This window comes from Sander lucioperca, chromosome 8 (assembly GCF_008315115.2).
Source record: "Sander lucioperca isolate FBNREF2018 chromosome 8, SLUC_FBN_1.2, whole genome shotgun sequence".
Taxonomy (NCBI): domain Eukaryota; kingdom Metazoa; phylum Chordata; class Actinopteri; order Perciformes; family Percidae; genus Sander; species Sander lucioperca.
In genome coordinates this window covers 38,637,073-38,659,660 of record NC_050180.1, presented here as the reverse complement: position 1 = coordinate 38,659,660, position 22,588 = coordinate 38,637,073, and the positions used below count along the sequence as shown (strand labels likewise).

The window sequence follows — 22,588 nt, the reverse complement described above, 5'->3', positions numbered from 1 at the left end:
CACACACAAGTTCACCATAATCTACAAAAGAACTACTTACATGTGCGCCCTCATTTAGAAGTCTCCCAGCTAATCCTGCCTTGTAACTGACTGAAGTTGTAGAAACAGCCTTTCTTTTACTGTCTATGGAGCTAGCTAGCTGACATGATCTACATCTGAGCTACTGGGCATGTGCGAGTGCAATCAAAGATAGTACAGAAGAAGAAGAAGAAGAAAAGAGGTCTCACTCTGTAGCTAAAACAGAGACCAGCTGAAAAGAGGAGCTGCAGCAGTGAGAGAGAGCGGTGCAGTACAACAAAAAGATGGTGTTTTTTGAAAATTAAACCATGTAAACCTATTCTGGTACAACCTTAAAATACAATTATGAACCTGAAAATGAGCATAATATGGCTGCTTTAAAGAAGATACAACTTTAACATGAAAAACTTCATTGATGTCTATTTTTCTTATCCTTAGAATATCTTTGTGCAGACCACAAGGATGGAACAAACTCACAAGAACACACACAACCACAAGTACGTTAGGAGCTAAACCTCAAACTGCCAACCAAAACAATGGTTAAGCAGCCACTATGCTTTCACTTGCTTAGTGGAAATCCTTTAATATAGATCACTCTGAGATCATGGAGGCAATTAAATCAATGAAGGTTAAATATTTGATACAAGTTAAGAAGCAAATTATTTATTTGTGCGAAGATTTAAGATGACTTGCAGAGAAAGAAGTGAGCCAGTTGCCAGAGTCTAAATTCCAGCAGAAAAGAAATGTAGGAGAAACAGTAAACATCAGCCATAATCCAGCTTGTGCATCAAGAAAGTTAGATAGATAGATTTTTATTGATCCCAAAAATGGGAAATTACAGTGTTACAGCAGCAAAATATCAGACACACAGCATACATACAGAATATACATGTAATAATAGGATACAATATACATGAAATAATAAATAGGATAGAATACAAGAACAAATTTATTTATATATTTATTTAATATTTAAAGGGGCGCTATGCGGTTTTGTGCATTTCTTCGCTGTTTTCTTGCTTTTTGCTCACAGGTCTATAGAGCTCCCCCTACAGCTTCGGAATAGATATTTGGCAGCTCCTATATTTACTTGTGTCTGACTCCTCGCTCTGTCAGTCTGCCGTTTCCTCTTTCTCTGTTCCTCCGACAATGCTTTATGCTTATTCTTTGCTGGCTCAGCCATGACGATAGTGTGAAAAACTCCATCGCTACCTTGTTAGCCGGTTCCTGAATGGGCGTATGTGTGCAGTGCCGTGAAGCAATTTGTTACATCGCGAGACCTGATTGACCTGCCGAAAGTTGCAAGGGTGGTTTTTCCGCTCACAGGCCCTAGGGGGGAGCGAGACGACCACCATTCAACCCGAAAAAAAGTCATATTACAATGACTCAGAAGCTGTTCAGTTAAGGTAAATTAAGCTAAAAAAACTGCATAGTTCCCCTTTACAAATATATACAATTTAGGAATAAAAATGTACAACTACTTAAATAGTATTAATAAAGATATAAGTAAACCTGTTGTGCAAGTTGCACTTAGTGCAGTTGTGATGTATATAGGTCTTAGCTAACACTCAGTGATGAAGTGTTAAAAAGTTTTATTGCCTGTGCTAGGAATGATTTCCTGTAGCGGTCTGTGCGACATCAAAGCTGTCGGAGCCTCTTAGAGAAGGTGCTCCTCTGTTGGACCAGTGTGGGGTCAGGTGGAGAGGGTGGTCGGTGTTATCCATGATAGATAACAGTTTGTTCAGTGACCTCCTCTCCACCACAGCTTCAAATGTGCTCAAATCTGTTTGCAGCCAATAACGGAGCCAGCCTTCCTGATCAGTTTGTTCAGTTATGATTTAGAACCAGCTCCAAATTTATAAGACATGGCAGTGTTTCCTCTATGTTGATTTTGTAGTGGTGGATGTCTGCCACCACAGTATCAGAAATAGGGCTGTACAAAAAATGTAGTTGCGGTTGCCTTTTAAATGATCCTGCTGACATAATGCACCCCCCGTTGGCTGCCGCTCACATTGCAATTTAACAACAAGTAGAACTATTCAGAGGTTATTTGGCCCGTCCAGTTTAACTCCACATACTGTTGTGTTGATATAGTTTATTGTCAAAACGTTCACTTTCTTCCGAGTCGACTATTAAACGAACAGCTCCACCAAAAACCTTACCGAGGTGGGTCCGTTCTAAGTGCAGACCTGTTGTAGATGTTAAATGCCCTATAGTTCCTCAAAAAATATAGTTCAATCACAACTGAAAATATACCTCATTGTGTGTGAATAGAGGTGAATAAATATATTTGTTTGTGTTGCAGCGAAGTGTCAGTTCCATTTCATACATAAAACATTTGGCAGCGGGGCGCGGGGGTGGGGGTGGTGGGTGTTGTTCGGACAGACCTGCCTGCATGGGGATTTGTTAAGAAACACATTTGATTTAAACTTAATTTCATTTCATTCTGTCTAACCTGATGAAGTTTCTTGGGGCAGGGTGTAAGAATGCAGTATTGTTGGTGTCCTTGTGGTCATGATACCCAAGAGTCAGCTAATGTTAACATCTTCAACTCCAGTAAACACAAATATAAACTGCTAGTATTCAACATGTACATGGCAAGATAGAACATATTTATATTGTTCTTTATCTTATATTTTAACCAGAGTTACAAAATTATTATTTTTGTGACAAATACTGCTTTTGATAGCCCAAAAAATAAGGTGGTTTTCAACATAATTTGATTGATTTTCTTGGTCCTACAATTTTGCCATAAATCAGAGTTCATCAGAATTCAATCAGAATAGTATTCCTTTAACTCAACCCAACCCCACTTGCAGTGTTGTTAAAAGGGAAAGGAATGTGTGGAGGAGGAACAGGAATCTGTAAAGCAGGCATACAGGACACTATAAACGTGTGTAAAATTATGTTGAGATTGATTTGGACAAAACGAGAGAGAGAGCGAGAGAGAGAGAGAGAGAGAGATGAAAGAGTGTAATGTGCACAGAGAGCAGAGTTTCTTTCTGCATGAATGGTGACCTGGAAGCTGTATCCGCTTGGGAGCGACCCTCTGGTTTTACTGAATGAAGGGACACACACACACACACACACACACACACACACACACCCTGAAGGCTTATAGATCCAGGTTTACAAGGTAGTGGGCTGCTAAACAGAGCAGACCTGTGTTCTTTTGGAAAGCACCGGATGCTTTCAGCTAAAGCACACACTAAAGGTCACCATGTCGGTGTGTGTGTCTGTAGGCCAGGGGGTCGTGTGTTTCCATAAAAGCCTGGAGCATTTAAATCTATTACATTTTGTAGATGGTAATCACTTTCACCTTGCCGGAAGGAGAACAAATAGCTGATGTTTTCATCCTGGTGGCTGTTAGACCTGAAGAATGAACACAATAAGAAAGAGAAAGAGATTGAAAGCTGGAAGAAATATTTTGCAAGAATATGTTTATCTTGCTCTGAATATTATATAACTTGCAGCATGGTTTAATAAAGCCCTGCATACTTTATACTTTCAAAGTGAGAGCTGTCATGTCTAACTTTCTACATTCAGCGAGACACCTTTAAGTGTGCAAGTTATTTAAGTATTCAGTGTGCAAGCTTTGAATTCTTATGTGTCTCTCCCTTCTCTCTCCTTTTTCTCCCATCAATGCACTATTCCTCACTCCCTCACTGTCTCTCATTGTTGATAAGGTGTAATTTAAAGCCGTAGAGCAAGAAAAGGAGATATAGAGGTGGAGGAAAATTGCACAGGGAGACCCAGCTGATAAACCTGCCACAGGCTGCATATTGTGCAGTTTTATTAAGTTTGCTTTAGATGTTAGACTTCTAGTCAAGGGGCTTGCACTGATAAAGGTTCAGTGTCTTGACTCGTATGTGTGGCTGATATTAAAGTAGGTACCAATAATACATTTAGGATGTGAGCAATGCTTTTATTTGTCCAGGCTGCATCCAAACTGCCAGAAAACATTGGACTTCGAGGTGTAACAATTGATTTATTTTATTAAGATTATAAATTATGCTGATTCAATCCACTGACCGGCTAAAAAATCGACCGAATCGAATTGTTCTGGCTTCAGCAGTAATCAATATGAAAATCACAATTTTCGATCTGCTGGAACTATAAAGCTGAAACTGGTCACTACGAGAGGGTTTGGGCTGTTTTGTTGTGTAAACTTCGGGTTTGGGGAAAATTTGGATTAGGGTATTTTTTGGTAAATGAAATTTATTAAACAATAGTCTGCAAACGTACATGTCATGTGTTGCAAGTTGGTTTGAGTCTCAGTATTAAGGATGTGCAGAATTTGGTTACTACCTCTTATGGCTGGGCTATGATGATATATATCGTCAAAACAATATCAAAATGTGACGACGCTTTACATTTTGATCCTTGCACATGAGAGCAAATTATAGAGGTGTTGTTTTGCTAACATGGAGTATTGTGTATTTAAAAAACAGGCTTTAACATGCGGTTGCTTTATTTAGACTAATTATTGAATTACTAGTAAACGTGTTATATCATGAGATATATTGGTTGGTATCGAGATATGAAATGACCTGGGGATAGAAGATTTCCCTACTACCTCTACTGTTCCTGCTGCCACTGTCAGTAACCAGTAACATTAAAGCTACCAATGCTGTTACACTACAACTATTACTAGAACTGTTATTGCTAAGAGTGAAATGTGTGCTCAACATTCTTCAGACTAATATCAAACACTTAAAGCTATAGTGTGTAGTTTCTGTCGCCCCATGAGGAATTCTATAGCCTGACAAGCCAGACCTACATCAAGATGTTGGGTCTGGGTCTGGCTCAATCCAAGGGGCGGGATAAATGGTTGTCTTACAAAATTCCCATTGCACGCAATAGGATAGCGCTACAACCAAGCAGAGCGAAGAAGGTAGCGGAACTAGTTGATAGGTTAAACTTTTGCTGTATCTGGTCGGCAAAACTCCGAACACATCTTCCTTTTTTAAGAATGACTTCAGTGCCGTTCTTTGTTCTTTTTTCAAAGAAAAGCTTAACTCCAAGTCTTCCAGAGTCGCAGCCAAAGCCGATTCGAAAGACCACTGTTCACCAGCAGCCATAAGCCCACCCACCGACTCTATACACAATGTGATTGGCCTGGCCAGAGTTTGGTTTTTCCAGCTTGCAAGCCAACCGAGAGTTGCTAGACCCCCTGGCTGCAAATTACATTTGCTGCTAGGATGCGTCTAGATTTCTAGGCTAGGAATTCTAAGTAATGACAACAAAACTGGCGGCGCGTCCACAGCCCCCACCCCTCCTCCACAAAGTTGCTAGTAGCCAAGGAGGACACGGAGGATTAAAATTAATTATCTTCACTCGAGTTTCTGCCCGCGAAAGTCGCCAGATGCCACAATCTTCTGAACATAGCTGATAAATACAGAGAGAGTTATGTGGAGCGGATAGTCTTAATTAGCTTTGTAGCAACTCATTTAGCAATGGCTTGAATGTAACACATGTTAAATAATATAAAAAGTTACGCACTAAAGCTTTAAAGCTACATTGTGTAAGAATTTCTCCCATCTAGCGGTGAAATTGTATATGACACCCAACTGAATATTACTTTCTAGCCCCTCCCATTCCGAGCGCCTACGGTGGCCGAACCCGAAATTAGCTCTTAGTATCTCCATCGTTTACACGCAGCTGTTCTAGCCACTCCAATATTAACTTTGGTCTTGTTGCTTTGACTGTTGTGTTGTCATTTTAATTCTCTTTTTCGCTTCCCTGGCGAGTAATCTCCCCCTGGCATTCGTCACTGTGCCACTCTGGTGCTACTGAGTGTAAGAGGGCGAAAGGCGGAGGTATGTCCCGCTTTGGCTAATGTATTTTAAAGATGGAGGCGCAACATGGCGGCCGTCATTCGAGCGACTCGCTCGTATGTATTCTGAATGATTCTAAATGGCAGATTCTACGCTTAGGAGAATACCTTGATTAGTTGGTGGAAGTAATTACACATGAATGAGCACATATTTGTGAAAGAACAGTTTTTTTTGCTAAGAATCAACTCAAAAAATTACACAATGTAGGTTTAAGGAATGTGAGACAGTGTATTTAATTCTTTGAATTTAGTATAGAAGATAGTAAATGATAAAATCTCTGTTTGAAAGCAGTCATAAAATTTAAACACGGTTTAATGTTCTCATGACTCCAGTGTGTGGTATCATAATCATAATATATAGTGAAATAATAAAAAACATTACAGTAGTTTTGTTGCCTTTTTTAGATTGAGTTCAAAACGGAATTCTGCTGTCTTTCACCTTGTATTTGAACTGTTTCCAGTGTATATGATGGTGTAGAGGACAGTTAAATGACAATTCTGGGTTAGTTGAGCTGCTTTTGTGTCTTGAGAATGAGGTCGGTCTGATTGCCAGTGCTCACTTTTAAACAAAGACATATTCCAGGCCTCATATACCTTGAGGATTTGGCCCTATAAGGACACTGATGGGATGATGGAAGGTCTGACTGAGCTGAGCATTGATTTGCAGGACATGCCCCACAGCTATGCGGTACATCAAAGTGAATTGTGAGACACTTATGTGAAAGAAAGAATTACGGCTGAATTAGGACACTCTTTTCAAAGTATATTCTTCATGCTCTCTGAAGTGAATCTAAAATTTGCAGTTTCCCTTTTAGAATATTTAAAGGTCCCATGGTATGAAAATTTCACTTTATGAGTTTTTTAACATTAATGTGAGTTCCCCAGCCTGCCTATGGTCCCCCAGTGGCTAGAAATGGCGATAGGCGTAAACTGAGCTCTGGGTATCCTGCTCTGCCTTTGAGAAAATGAAAGCTCAGATGGGCCGATCTGGAATCTCCTCCTTATGAAGTCATAAGGAGGAAGGTTACCTCCCCTTTCTCTGCTTTGCCCACCCAGAGAATTTGGCCCACCCATGAGAAAAAGAGAGACATCATGGCTTGCAAACAAGCAAAGTGGCAGCTGGTCAAGGCCACACCCCCACCCTCCACCTTGCCCCACCTCTCTCCTCCTCAATAGCATTTAAAGCTACAGACACAGAAATGGCACATCCTAAGGAAAGCTCATTGTGGGACTGGCTCTAGTAATCTAGCTGTAATTCTGCACCAAGGCTGAATTTCGGGAAAGAGACTTCAGATACAGTATTAGGGGACCACTAAGGCCTATATAAAAGCATCCAAAAAGCAGCATGTCATAGGACCTTTAATGCATTTAAAATATATAGAAATCCCCTTTCTCAGTCAGGAATAGGATTCTAATAGAAATGGAAACATTTAGGACAGTTACAGAGGCATGAAGAAATCTGTGACGTACATCAACTTGTATGAGCTACACAACTCTGGTTATAAATAGTTTCTAATTGACAGTTAATCATATTTTCACAAGCGATACTAGTTCATAAATGATTCAGAGCAGAGGTTCAACTTACACATATGGTAATATTTGCATGAAGAAATCTGTGACCTACATCAACTTGTATGAGCTACACAACTCTGTGGTTATAAATAGTTTCTAATTAACAGTTAATCATATTTTCACAAGTACTATACTAGTTCATAAATGATTCAGAGCAGAGGTTCAACTTACACATATGGTAATATGTGGTTGAGTCTTTTTGGTGTCCTTGTACAATAAGTTACTTACTGGAAGCATGCTAGTGAAGTCCACTAAAGAGTATGACTTATAACACCATTTGGGTATAGTGCTGAGACAAGCCACTTTGAAAAACATACTGAAAAATAATACTAACTCTTTATTTTTCATGACCTAGAACTCACCACAAACCCTACAAAATATTTCTGTGTGCCATTTCACAAATCATCGAGACCAAACCAGCCACATTTTGCTTAAAGCATTTCAATACCCAGTACATTAATTTAGATTCAAAATCTTCCAGTGTTAATGTTGGTTTTAGGTTTGTTTCTGTTCTCAGACTGAGCATAATCTTTTGATTCAGCCTGGTTTAAGTCTCTGTGCTGACACTTGAGAAAGGTCTATTTCTGGCCTGACACATCACAAAGATCTGGCACCTATGGGACACCTACCAACTGCTCTCTCTATTTCAGAGTCTAGTCATTTAGCTGACAAGCAAATCTAGATACTGTAAATCTACTGTTTGCATATAACCATCACTTCAGAAAACTGACAGTAAGGAGGTCAAAGGTCACCTTAAAGAGATCCTGTAAATGGGTTCTTAAAATAAAATTAGAGAAGTAGAAACTATTTTTCTCTCTCTACATATCTGTTTCTATTTGTGTCTCTATTTTCTGAGTTCTCTTTATTTCCTCTCAGCTACTTGCCCAATTATCTCTGTAACTGCCTGTTCCCCTTTTTGTCTCTTATTTTCTACACTGTTTCTCATTTGTCTTATCCAAACTACCATTAAGCATGTTGTGTTTTATACTGGTAAAATACACTTCTGCCATTCTAACTTTATTTTGACTCATTTTGAGCTGTAGCGTAGAGGAGCTCAGTAGCAGCTTTGCTTGGAGGAAGAGAGTGAGATTCAGCTGGATTCAGTTCAGTTCCAGGCCAATTTAAATTGTTCTTTTCGTGGCAGGGTTAGCTTGGTTGGAGTCCACAATGGGAAACTACAGAGGACACTTGAAATCGCTGTGAAGTGTCTTCATTTTCCTATTTATTATGTCTTTTATTTTCTGTCTCTGTTTTGTTTTATCTTAATCTAACTCTTTCGCTATTTTATTATTCTCTTTCCCTGTTTTTCCTCTGACTTTTGAATCTTGCGTTTGATTGTTTCCTTTCATTGTTTCTTTCAATAGAGAGACAAAAGACAAAATAGAAGCAGAGATACAGAAAAGTGCACTGGACAGCCTGTAGGGTACACTGAATCTGATGTCATGGTATGTGTTTGATGACATTGGTGTTTTTGTCGTTTGTGTCCCCCAGGTGCTGGTGCCCCGGAGAGAGGCAGGAAGACGGAGGACAACTTCTTTCTGTTTTTTTTAGCAGTAGGGGACGGGCGGAGAGAGGAGAAAGATGCCCAAACCGGTAGGTACCTAACATGTTGGAGATTAGTGGTTGATTTATAGCGCCACCCCTGTGAACCTCTCATGTAGAAAGTTACTGCCTCAACTGCTATTATTTTATTCCGCAAGGTTTTCCCACTTATCTGCTGCATTCATCAGTTTCAGATTGCAGAATTTCAGGGAGTTGTTGCCTTACATTAACAGTTATTACATTTCTGCATCATCTGTGGCTCCTTTAAGTTTAAATGTGCATTTTGGTGCAGAATGACAAAAGAAATGACTTTGTGGTAGTAACATCTTAAAGCTGAAATCCATGCCTTCTTGTAATTATTAGATCCCATTATTATAGCATCTACCTGGTTGAATATTGTTGAAAAATAAGACATTTACCACAGTTAGTGTGTTGGTCTATTTGGTGTCTGTGCGCCGGGGAGCAGCTTGCTACCATTCCTACTGACAGTGCCAATAAAGTCTGTTCAAGATTTCCACAAGAAGTCTTTTGAGTTTTCCAATTCAGGGATTGGAACCAGCATAATGTGATCAATGGATAATATTCTTCTTTCACCAGAGTGTATAATAACTTTGCAATGGCTGATTCAATTGAATAGCAAGTCTGATCAAGACATAAAAAATAATTTAAACTGCAAGCAAAGAAGCCAATAAACCAAGCCAGAGTCTGCAGAAAGCTTAATTTGTTGTTTATTAGCAGCTTTAAACAAGCTAAACTGCATCCACACTGCTACTCAGGGTTGTTCACACACATCCACCAGTTTTGTGTCACATCTAGTTAATTTGGTGCCAACGTTCAAGACAGAGTTCCTGCCGTGAAAACGCAGGCCAACAACATGAACCGAGGCTTTTACAATCACTCTTTATTGATTGCAGCTAAGATCATCAGTTTAGTTAAGACAGGTACAATAACTGTTGAGCTCAGCTCAAACTATGCTCTCTGTTTGCTATAATTGAATAGTATTCAAGAGGTCAAAGTTTATGGCTTAGAAGAGAGGTTGACTACAACTGCGGGATGGAGCTGATGTTTTGGTGCCATTCATACCTGCTATATCTGCTTTTTAAGTGAGCCCAGAGTCTGTCATCAGTTATCTCAGTCAGAAGTAATCAGTGTTACAGGAGTGCACAGAGTGTTGGGAAAACATGCACACACACACACACACACACACACACACACACACACACACACACACACACACACACACACACACACACACACACATAGAGAGAGAAGCACAACAGTCGGTCACTTTATGGAACTGTCCTGTTAATTGAAAAGAACAAACACAAAGAGGGCTTTCTCTGCTCTATTTTTGGAATGAAGGACAGTGGGAGCTTTCATGTTGCCCTGACACAAACACATACAGGCTGAGTTTGCACTGCAGCTTAAATAAGGATTATAGTATGAGTGATGTGAAGCCATTCATTATATTACCGTTATTATATTTTACCTTTGGAAGCAGGAACATAAACTCCAGAAATATTCTCAGTGAGAATATGATTCTCAGAGCAGTTTTGTAGTATTGTTTAAATAAATTGATGTCAAAAGTTGTATTAATGTTTTGAAACTTTCAATTATGTTTTTTTTATATGTCTACAACAGTTATCAGTTCAACATGGTCTGAACAAAAAAACAGACAGAGATTACACAGAAAATATTGAACTCCATTCAACTATTAAACATGCTTTCCTTAGGAAAGGTATAACAAATCGTAGCATTCGGAATTTCGTATTACAACCAATGCCAGTGTCTAGAACAAATAGTTTTAAATAACTTAAATACAAATACATTTTTTGACCAAAACGAAACTAGGATTATTTAAATTAATATCTGATTCAGTAAAAAGAAACTGTCAATCTGCTTGATGATTGAACAGACACGATTTGTTATTTAAGCAACTCAACGCCTGTACGACTGTAAACCTATACCAAATTATAATACTCAACTAAAAATAGACTGATATAGGTCAGTGAAAACTACAGCAAGGATCGGAAGTGTTTACAATCCTGCTGGCTGCTTACACAGTTACCTACAGCCATCCAGCAATTGTACTGAGCCCCTGGTCCATCAATCTCAGTAATGGGGAATTAGACCAGGCCCAATTCCTGGAAAGAGACCAGGGACATGTGATGGAAAAAGTAGCGAGAGGAGGGGAGGTGAAGAGAGAGAGAGAAGGTGATAGAAATGGAGATGAAAGGATGAAATAGCAGCGATAGAGTTTGCATGAAACAGGCTCTTAAAAATGTTCAAAGCATTTTCATGTCATAAAACAGTATTGCCCATAAGGGAGCATATTATCAACAAAGTAAAAACATGAAAATCATTTAAACTGGTGTAACACTCTGAGAAACATTAATCCAAAGAAGTCACTATATTGAATCAGACAGGAACAGTTGGAGAAACAACGTGGTGGGAGATAAGAGACGGAGCCATGTAGAAAGACGGATGGAGGGAAAATGTACAAGAATAAGCAGAAAGAGAAAGTTGGAACGATGGAGTAAAGCTCCGATTATTGAAACACACCATAGGGTAGAAAAAGGGCACACAAAGGGATAAAAGGATTTGGGAGAGGACTGAGTGACGGGCACTTTGTTCATATCCAGTCCAGAAAAACGACACCCAAGCCGCCCTCGAGGGGAACTCCCACTCCGGTTACATTAGGCTATGCTTTGACATACATCCAGGCAGTTGGACAGTAAACACATCAGCCCTTTCACTGCTTCATCTGTGAATTCTCTGCTTGTTTTTGCCATGAAGACGCTTAAATGTCCCATTGGATTAAAAACTAAAGCTGAGTGGCCCCTGCAGGCTTTGAGCAAGTAAGCTAGCTTTGCTCCATTAGCTTGTAGCTAATGAAGAACAACAAAAGAACAAAATATAGCGATTTTGCAGGTGAGGCAAGTAAACCACCCACCATAAAGAGTCTCTGTTCTATTGAGCCCCTTAGAAACAGTTTGTTGTCTCCCTAAAAGGCGAGACAGGCTATAAGCTAGTTAGCCTCAGGCATGCCATTAAAAAGTGAATTTGGTCTAAACCATAACCTTCCTCAAGGCTGTGTTTTAATGGTGTTTGTGTGTACCCCTAACATAACATGGGTGTCCCCTGGTATTCAGGTCTTTCTTGTTGTTCAAGGGCGGTTTGTACAAAGGGGGCTCTGTGTCAGCAGGCTAACCAGAAAGGGAATGTTGGACAAACAGGAGGTGATTTCATCAAATTAAGAAGAGGAAATGCCATGAAACAATCTTATCTTTACACCGTGCTATATATATATTGCTAATATTATGCATTTGGGCATACAGGGTTATGCCAGAGAGGTGGCCAAACGGAATTTGTTCAATATTTGTTCTTTCTTAACTTTTATCAACCAGCTTTGATGAGAAACAAGAGAACTCTCACCTTCTTCCCTCTTGAGTAAAGAGTAAGTGATTTGATTTTGTTGGATCCTCATTCAAACTTTTAACTCAGAGTCCTAAAGTCAAAGGTCTTACTAATGTATCAGTTGGATTGTATAATTTGGAATCACTCGACCAATGTGTTCTGAGTTTCAAGGTGTAAATATAAGCCCCAAATCAGGAACATACATTTACTGTACAACTTTACACAACTATTTTTTCTCTTTGTTTTTATCCTCCTGTTTTCCTGCAGTTTAGCTAAATAGTAGTAGAAAACTGTGTTCTCAACAGAGAGGTCAAAGGTCATAGTGAGGTCCAAATCACACGTTTGGCTCAGCGGACAATGACTGTCAGCCATCGGCCCAACCCTAGAAGATCAATGACAATTGCAGAAATATATCTATATAAAAAAAGAAGAAATTTAGTAGGGCTGGGCGATAGGGAGAAAATCAGATATCACAATATTCTTGACCAAATACCTCAATATCGATATTGTGGCGATATTCTAGGGCTGACAATTGGTGCTTTAACAAAATATCTTCACACTTAGATTTTCGATAAATAATCATCAGTAATGTGGACATAATGTCTAAGTGGGGAAAAGGCAAATAATAGAACAGCTAGAACAGTCTGGTAAGTTCAGAAAAGTACATCACTTTACTGTAACACAGCCTTTAAAACCAGAAAAAGACAACACTTATGTCATATCACGATATTACGATATCCAAAATCTAAGACCATATCTAGTCTTATATCACGATATCAATATAATATTGATATATTGCCCAGCCTTAAAATTGAGTATGGCTTTGTTCCTTTGACAGTGTTTGACTAATTGTCCTGATGTTTTTCCAATACATTACGAATACTGCATGTTAAGGAAGGCCAGAAAGTCAAAAGGGGATACGGTCGCAAAGGTCTGGTGATACATGTGATACATTTTCACAGCCGTTTTCAGTGTTATTTGGTAATGAAGTCTGCTGCTTGTTATAATAGCCGACAGTGCACGAGCACTGAATGATACAACGCCAAAATGCAACCCTTGTTTAATTCTGCTCACATGCTGTATGTAAGACATTTTTCGAATATTAATTAATTCAGCCACACATGAATATTGGAAATACATAGAGAGAGACTGTTGGTCAAATTATTATTATAAGAGGTTTTTTTTAACTAAGCACTAAGATGGATAGATGTTTTTTATAGATTTATCTGATATGAGAAGATCAATATTCTCAATGCCTTAAGATGGTGTCTTTCACAGTGTTTCATAGTTTATTAAAGTGATTTTGTGCATTAGACAATTTTGAATTTATTTTGAAATAATACATTTATAAACAACGATCTTAGAACGCAGTACAAGACATGCATTTAATCTCTCTTTCCCTCTCTCTGTCTCTGCATGTTTCACTTTGTGCTGCTGCAGCCTTTACATTAATCTGACAGCATTGAGTTCAGACTTGTGCTGTATTAAAAATGATGCGGAAATGTTACTATATCGACCTCATCTGACCAGGGTGCGTGTTCAGATGTGAGACCGACGCGTTAAGTTGGAGTGTATGTCCGAAAGGGGCTTTAGTTGGAAGCAGACTGACCCCTTTGCAATTGCAATTTGCAATGTGTTTTGTGTGTGTGTGTGTGTGTGTGTGTGTGTGTGTGTGTGTGTGTGTGTGTGTGTGTGTGTGTGTGTTTGTGTTTGTGTGCGTGTGTGCGTGTGTACATCAGGCCTGTTAATCCAGGTTGTGAGTTGCGGTGGGACATTGTACATTATTGATTTAATGCTGCGTTTTGCACATGTTGCCCCTTCTGGTGATTGTATCCCTGGGGGCTGGCTGGGTGGTGGAGGGGGGAGGGAGACTTTAAATATTTCAGAGGGCCATTTTCATTTATATAATGGGAATTATCCAAGTCACTAAATCTAATTAGAGGGAGGGTGTGAAGTTCACCACTCTTCCCACCTCCTCTCCCTAACCTCTACTAAATTCAGTCACTGCTTTATTGGAATGTACTAAAAAGGCTGTATCGCTAAAGCATCAGGATAAAACTTAAACATTAACTTCTACAGCTACACTCAGCATGATTTATAGTATAGTGAGTTACAGAAATACACTATATGGTTAAGAGTAAGTGGACAGCCCTAACCGATTTGTTCTAATTCAGGAAAAACATATAACGATATTGTAGACAATTCTTTACCTAAACATGGCAATGCCCCTGAAAAAAGAGGTTCATAAAGAAATGGTTTTCCTATTTTGGTGGCTAAAATCTGGTGGAAAGTCTGAAACCAGAAGAGTGGAGTCTGCTATAGCAGCAGATTAGTGCTTATAGTTTTGAAATGAGATGTCCAAATATTCCATTTGGGTGTGATGTTTTGAGTGTCCACATGCTTTTGGCCATGCAGTGTGCATCTTTTGGTTTAAACTAACAATTTGAGAACACTACCTTGAACTACGGGACCTTGCTACTTTAGAGACTCAACAATTAATCAATTATTTTAAGAAAAATTAACAGATAAATCAATAATGGAAATAATTGTTAGTGGTGGCGCCCCTGTGATTGATGGATGATTGGAGACAAAAAAGGAAAGGCAACTCCTTTAAGGACAGGCATTATTGGTACTACGTTTGCGCTGCTCATCATTCTTCATTCTTGCTTGGAGATGTAATTTTTTTCTTAACAGCCAAAGGCAAAGCTGTATCTGCCATGCTAACTCATCCCACTCCAATCCAAATCAGCCCACCGATCCCTACACTTAATTTCTATACCTCTCCTTGATTTTGAAAATACAGCCGTTATGAACAAGCTTAAAGCATGACTGATAAATGCTAACGTTACTGCATGTGCCATGACCTAAAGACATTAGAATAGAAGGGAGGGGTAGAGGAGTGGTAAAGTGGTTTTGGAGAGGGAAAGAAGAGTCATATAGAGAAAAAGGTTTTTTTGAAGAGGAAACATCTGAGTGGAAAAAAAGAGAGGTGACGAGAAAGAGTAATTGAGGCGATAAAAAAGAGTGGCAGAGAGGAAATGTTAAGTAGATGAGTGGAAAGAGTGGATGGCGATGGGAAAACAGAGGATAGAAAAGGTGAAGAAGGCAGCATGGCCCTGGTTGCCTTTAAATCCTCCATAAATCAGCTTAGCTACCAACAGCTTTTAATTATGGCTGTCTGAGTCTCTCTCTCACACACAAACACAGTCAACAGGTGGGCTGTATTGCGTGGGCGGCCTCTGCCTGTACACACTAGCCTACTATTTAGCTGTCACTACTTGTTTTGAATAACATGGAGTCATGGAGGATGCTAGTAAACACAGCCAGCTAAAATGAGACTGATATGCACACTCTGTTTTCCCCAGAGCCTCATGAGCAAAGATTTGGCCAGATTCTCTGTACAAAAAACACAAGTTGCACAGCTAACATGTGTACATAACATTGTAATTATAAGAACTACAATCCAAATAAATCTTATTCTCTTTATTAAAATAATATTCGGCAACATCTACTCTCTATTGATTATGGAAGCTGCACATTATATTATAGCTGTGTGGCTCATTAAAGCCTGTTCTCGTTGTTCTTTCTAAGTTTCACTAATAGGAGGTCGTTACCAGAAAAATGTTTGAAATATAAACTCAGAGGAAGGAGGGTAATCTTCTAACCTTTCTCCTGATAATAAGGAAAAACAACCATGTCAAGAAAGTGTAAAATTGCACCCAAAAAAAACATGATTTACAACAAGCCATGTAAGAGAGTTCTGGCTATCAGTGTTAGCGAGGAAAATATCCTGCACCATCTTTTATTTTGCATTGTTTGTTTTGACCTTACGACAGCCCTAAATCAGAGCAGGGCAAAAGCAGAAGTAGGCACCACAGATAAACATTATAGCCGACCAATACTGGATTGTTGAGGCCAATATAGTATATGGGATTTAAAAAAAAAAAATAACATATTGGTTGGTTACTCTCACTACTCAACAATACTCGTCTTAACTCGTCATTAACACATACTAAACATTTTGATAAGGCTCCTTAAAGAACTGTAGCTACTTCTTAGCTACTGAGTGTGATACCAATATATCAATGATAAGCTAATATCGGCTGATTAACCTGCCAGGCCCAATTATGGGTTGGGCTTTGATAAACATTACAATAAAAGAGCACCTCTTACACGGTTAACATTTCTTTTTCAAAGATTAACAACAGGTTCTTAGCATTGGGGTAACATGCTGTGCAGTAGGAGTAGTAGTAGTAGTCGTTGGATTTGTTGTATACTGATTTCAACAATGTCATCCAAATATTTGCCAGAGCTTCCTGAGTGTTTAAAACATGGAACCACCCTCTAAACAGTTCTACTGAGGTTATCCCTCTGCTGCCGATTCACAAGATTTGCTTAACTGTGTTTAGTTTAAAACAAACCAACAGTGCTTCTGTTCCTGCTCTATAAACATGAGCTGAAGTGGAAAACTATTTGGAAACCTTTTAACTTAAACTTTGACCAGCCGCTCAAACTATTTTGTCCAGCCATGTATGTTAAATATTTTAGAATTCACAGCATGCAGAGGCTTTCTACAGTATCCAGATTGAACGCTTTGCCAGGCTCCGTACAGTATACCACCTCTGTGGAGAAGTGGCTGATTTGTTTCTGCTAGTTGCCTGAGTTTAAACATTTTTTCTTGGCACTATTTATAGCAGTAGTAGCTGCACAAATGGTAAAAGCACTGATGAAAGTAGTACTCGGAGCATAAGTAAAGGCAGTAGTGATCATTACTTATATAGCTAGTTTATTACCTGTGCAGTACTGCAAGCAATAGTAGCAGTTCTTCTATGTGCTTTTTGTATGTGCTATACAAAAAGATATTTAATGTCTCTGACACATGACCAAAAAGAGTTTAACTGTAGCAGTCAGCAACAGTAACAGAAAGGATTGTGGTCAGCGGACAGGCTGAGACCGCCTGCTGCTTTATCTGCTAACGTTTTGTAGCTATCAGCTAGCAACTTCTTGCTCTCTTCTGTATCTGTCTTTCTGCTCCAGCAACCAATCACGCACACACACACACACACACACACACACACACACACACACACACACACACACACACACACACACACACACACACATACACTTGCAAATTAAAAACGCTCATGTCCAAATTTTTGCAGGCACAGACAAAGGAACAAATACATTTACACTTGAAACAATTCCCCTCACAGACAATAGTGACATTTATAATAGGGGGCCTTTTTTTACTGCATTGCACAAAGGAAATGGATGTTATCCACCTCTCTGCAGAACTGCAGTGTTTCCACAATCGTATTTTTCCTTTCACCCTCATCCATTGTGTTTTTTGCTGAGGCCATCCTAAATAAAAAAGGAACTACGTTTTAGTAGGTATTTATTATATGCAGTATGTGTAAAGTATATCTAGGTTACTGTGAACATAATCTACAGAGATTGTTCTGTATCCTTGACACTATGCTTCTAGAGAGTGAAATATTAAAATCCAAGATGCCATTTTTTTGTAGTGGCAACTTAACTTAAAAAACCTTAGTCTTGTATGTCCCTTTGTACACATTTCTCAGCCTTCTCTAGGCTGCGTGGATTAGCTGTTTTTCACTGTAAATGTAATATATATTTTGGACTATTGGTCGGACAAAAGAAGACATTTCGAGACATCGCATTAAAGGTGTCTGGTGAAAGATTGTGGATATTTGAACTTAACAGCCAACCAAATATGCCCCCCCAATTGGTGCTCCTTCAGAACATTAGCATGTGCCAGATTTACCGTCCCTCTCGCTTCCTACTGCCTTTCTCTTTATACATCAACGGCATTTCTCCTGTCCTTTGCACGGTTTGAGCATCTTTGTTTGTTTCCCATTTACAGAGCCAGGGATGTGTATGAACACCGGATTATTTTTCAGCGTACATACAGAACGGACAGCTAGTGAACTGTGATATTGTAATCGCTAAATTTAAGTGTATTGGATTAGAATCACAGACTCCACCTTTAATCTCTGGGAAATCAAAATGTTATGATATTTTATGGACTAAAAAAATGAATCAATTGATCAAAAACAATTATCAGATGAATTGGTAAAGGTACTTGTAGCCTTAAGTAGCCTAATTTAATTTAATTTAAGGTTTTGTTCTGTTTATTGTTCGGTTGTCTCTCTGTTCAGCTTGTATCTCACCTCTAGAGGGGTCAGTCCTCTCTTAGTCACCCTGTCAAGTGTTAAAATCCCTTTTTAGAAAATGACATTAAAATCAGCCACAAGGGCGTCGCTTTGGAAACTTTATCAGCCAGAACACAGAGACACATGACATGCAATGATATGTACACTGACAACTATCATCTTGTGTGTGTGTATATTGTGCATGTATGTAAAGCCACTATATGGCTGCACTCCTATACACACACACACACACACACACACACACACACACACACACACACACAAACACACACACAGATGTCTATCTCACTGTGACACACACACACACACACACACACACACACACACACCCACCACCACCATATGGTTGCTTTCCCAACATCCACTGTCACTATTTCTTCTTCATCTGGAGCCTAACAAATGCAGAACACACACTTACAACCAAATCTTTCACCATCATTGGACATTTGATTTTCATAATTACAAGAACAGTCGCGCACGCACATGAACAAATGGACACCAACACTCGATTAATCAATTTGTTAACTAGATACAATTTTGATGAGAGTAATCGTGAAGTCATTTGTCAAGCCAAATACTGCCAAATATCTGGTTATATCTTTGCAAGATTGTGTGTGTGTGTGTGTGTGTGTGTGTGTGTGTGTGTGTGTGTGTGTGTTTCAGGTCAGTTGAGCTGTCTGTGAGTCTTGTATTTCCTGACTGCTGGATTCTTATGATTGATGCACTCCATTCACCTCAGGCGTTATCTCTCTCTCTCTCTCTCTCTCTCTCTCTCTCTCTCTCTCTCTCTCTCTCTCTCTCTCTCTCTCTCTCTCTTTCTGTCAAACACACACACACACCCTACTGATGCGGCAGTTTTATCCCAAAGGCAGGTTACAAGTTTTTATCTAACTCTCTACGGTTATTTAAGGACAGTGTCAGTTGGTTCGCTGCAGCTGGGTTTGCTTACTGCAGCATAGAATACAACAGCACAGTATAATGTATAACAACTCCAAAGGGATAGGGATATACACACACACACACACACACACACACAAATGTACAAACTAACACGGATGTTGATGAGGCAGCAGCCCTGAATACATTTTCATATTTTGGCTCTGAAAGTCACACCTGACTGCATAACTCCCAGAATCCCTTTCTATACCAGCTATCTTCCTGCGACTGTTGTCTTTTCTTTTTTTTTGCAGCTGAGCCGCACTGCACCTCACTGCTGCCTCCCCAGTGGCAATAAAAGATTTATTTATTTCATATTTCTTTATCATCATGAATAATTAAAAATGATGCGCCTATATTTGAGTTTTTTTTGCACTGATTAAAATCAAAGGACAGAAATAGTAAAACAAAAAGCAAAAAAACTAAAAACATTATTCACATTATCAAAAATATACATACTATAGATAGATAGATACATACATACATACATACATACATACATACATACATAAATAGATACTTTATTCATCCCGAGGGAAATTTTAGGCATCCAGTAGCTTAGACAACCATAACACAACAAACACACATATATCTCACATACATAAAAATCACTCACAGAAATTTAAATAGTTAACAGTTTGTGAAGTGATTACAAAGGTCTGGTATGGACTGACCATGTGATGCAATGACCATGATAAGGTGCTATGGTAGAGTGTGTGCAATGGTGGTAGTGCAAAAGTGAACAGTGCAGGGATTGAACAGTGCCATAGCTTATTATTAAATATTAACTATGACTATGAAAAGACAAGAATGTAAACATAATAGAATTGCTTGACAAACAAGAAAATAAATAATATACTTTAAGAACAATATATAACAGGGAATAAGTTATAAGATGTAGATGTTATGACCACAGTCCAGATTGTGTAGGAGGGCTAATATTGCCTATAAGACAGTCAGGTGTACAGCAGACAAAGTGATATAATGGTAGGGGCTGAGAGAGACAGGCTTATGCTGAAAAGTCCATTTCTCCCCTCCCCCTTTGTGTGGTATTGAAGAGTTGGATGGCCCTGGGGACAAAGGACCTCCTCAACCTGTCTGTTGAGCATGACAGTGACAGAAGTCTGCCACTGAACATGCTCCTCTTTAAATGAACGTGCTGTATAGTCGGTGGCGGTCATTGTCCATGATCGCCAGCATCCTACTCATGGTCCGTTTCTCTGCAATTGACTCCAGCTTAATGCCAACAACATAGCCAGCTTTCCTTACCAGCCTGTTCAGTCGCCCAGCGTCTCTCTTCTTAATGCAGCCTCCCCAGCACACCACAGCATAAAACAGGACACTGGCAATGACTGACTGGTAAAACATCCAGAGGAGCTTACTGCAGACATTGAATGACTGCAGCCTCCTCAGGAAGTAAAGCCGACTCTGCCCTTTCCAATACAGCGCATTTGTGTTGGCTGACCAGTCCAGTTTATTGTCCATGTGTACCCCCAGGTACTTATATGTGCTGACCACCTCCACATTTACCCCTTCAATGGAGACTGGTAGCATGTGTGGCTTAGATCTCCTGAAATCCACCATCAACTCCTTGGTCTTTGTTGCGTTCAGCTGCAGATGGTTGAGCCTGCACCATTGCATTGTATGTAGAATATGTATGAAAGAAAACTATAGAGAGGATGTCACTTCAACCTAATGAGAAAAATAGTAAAATGATTTAATGTAGGAGCCCAATGTCTTATTTAAAAAAAACGATTTCAAAGAAGAGATTGAAAAAGTGAAAACCTTGGAATTATTTTTGAAATAAGACATGAAAATTACACATGTATCCTAAATTGAAAGTTTCTGGATTAGGAGCAGATGGGGTGGATTGATGTGATATTTGCTTTGATATTCACTATATTGTAGCACTTGTTGATTCATCCTTTCATCCAGTTATGTGATCATATGCATTTGTCCATCATTTATTGGCTTGCCAAAGAGGAAATGACCCATTCTCCAAATGGTTGTGGTTGTTCAGGTGCAAACGTTCACTCTTTAATGCTTAAGTACAGATAGCCTGCACTCTGAAGAACCAGTTGGATTTCTTTTCCCTCATCTCCGAGATACATTTATTATACAAATGTTTATTCTTATATGAAAAATTCACGAGTGGGAACTTAATTATAATTCATGTGTTGTTGAGGCTAGGCTGCTGCAACTGCTAAGTGAAGTTTTCCTAATAATTTTCCCTCATTAAGTGAAGTGAAAGCAGCTTCCTGGCACAAGGAGGAGAGTGGCGTAAACAGCTGGTGCCTTATATGGATTGTGTGTGTGTGTGTGTGTGTGTGTGTGTGTGTGTGTGTGTGTGTGTGTGTGTGTGTGTGTGGGGTATGGTTAGTGTGGTATGGTTAGTGTGTGTGTGTGTGTGTGGGGGGGGGGGGGGGTATTTATAGAAGTCTGATAGGACACACACACAGCTGGCAAACAGTCAACAGTAGTTCATAGGCTTTACTTTATTCCGAGTTTGTTCCTTATTCGCTAAACTTTTACATTTTATCATAGACTTTTACATCACACTTTCCTAATTTGTTTCACACTATTTCATTCTTTGTTTTGCCCTTTCACACTTAAAGTCTTACAGTTTTTTTGGATTGCTTAAGCACGATTTTCAAAACAGTGCCCGTGTTTTCAAAACACTACACACAATTAGCACAACCACACACTCAATTAGCAAAACACTACAGATCCTTTGCATAATTAAACACTCTTGTAAAAACTATACACTTCTGTTTAAAAACCACACTTTGTTACCATATGAAACACACACGTTTCACATTACTATACTCTGTTTGCACGAGTTACACTCTGCTGTGATAAACCTAAAACACTTTTAGCACTTCTACTTCCCTATGATTAGAGTAGGCTACCATCAACAAAGTACAAATATAATGTAAATTCACCAAACACTACACAAGACCAATGTTGCAGACTGAAGAAACTCATTTATTTCTCAACACGCCCAAAATGTTGACATGGAGATTCATAATACTGTAACAAAATGTCACTTTACGTATTGTACTGTAAGTTT

General features: G+C 39.1%; 1 protein-coding gene across 2 annotated transcripts in view; it reads left to right on the top strand.

The window, feature by feature from the left end:
* Positions 1 to 22,588, top strand: part of LOC116061819 (radixin) — a 43,331-nt gene that overhangs the window by 4,886 nt on the left and 15,857 nt on the right. For both annotated transcript variants that reach the window (XM_031316281.2, XM_031316218.2), the window contains exon 2: positions 8,918 to 9,019. In XM_031316281.2, the coding sequence (XP_031172141.1) occupies positions 9,008 to 9,019 (12 nt within the window). In that variant the 5' untranslated portion in view covers positions 8,918 to 9,007. The remainder of the gene's footprint in view (positions 1 to 8,917; positions 9,020 to 22,588) is intronic.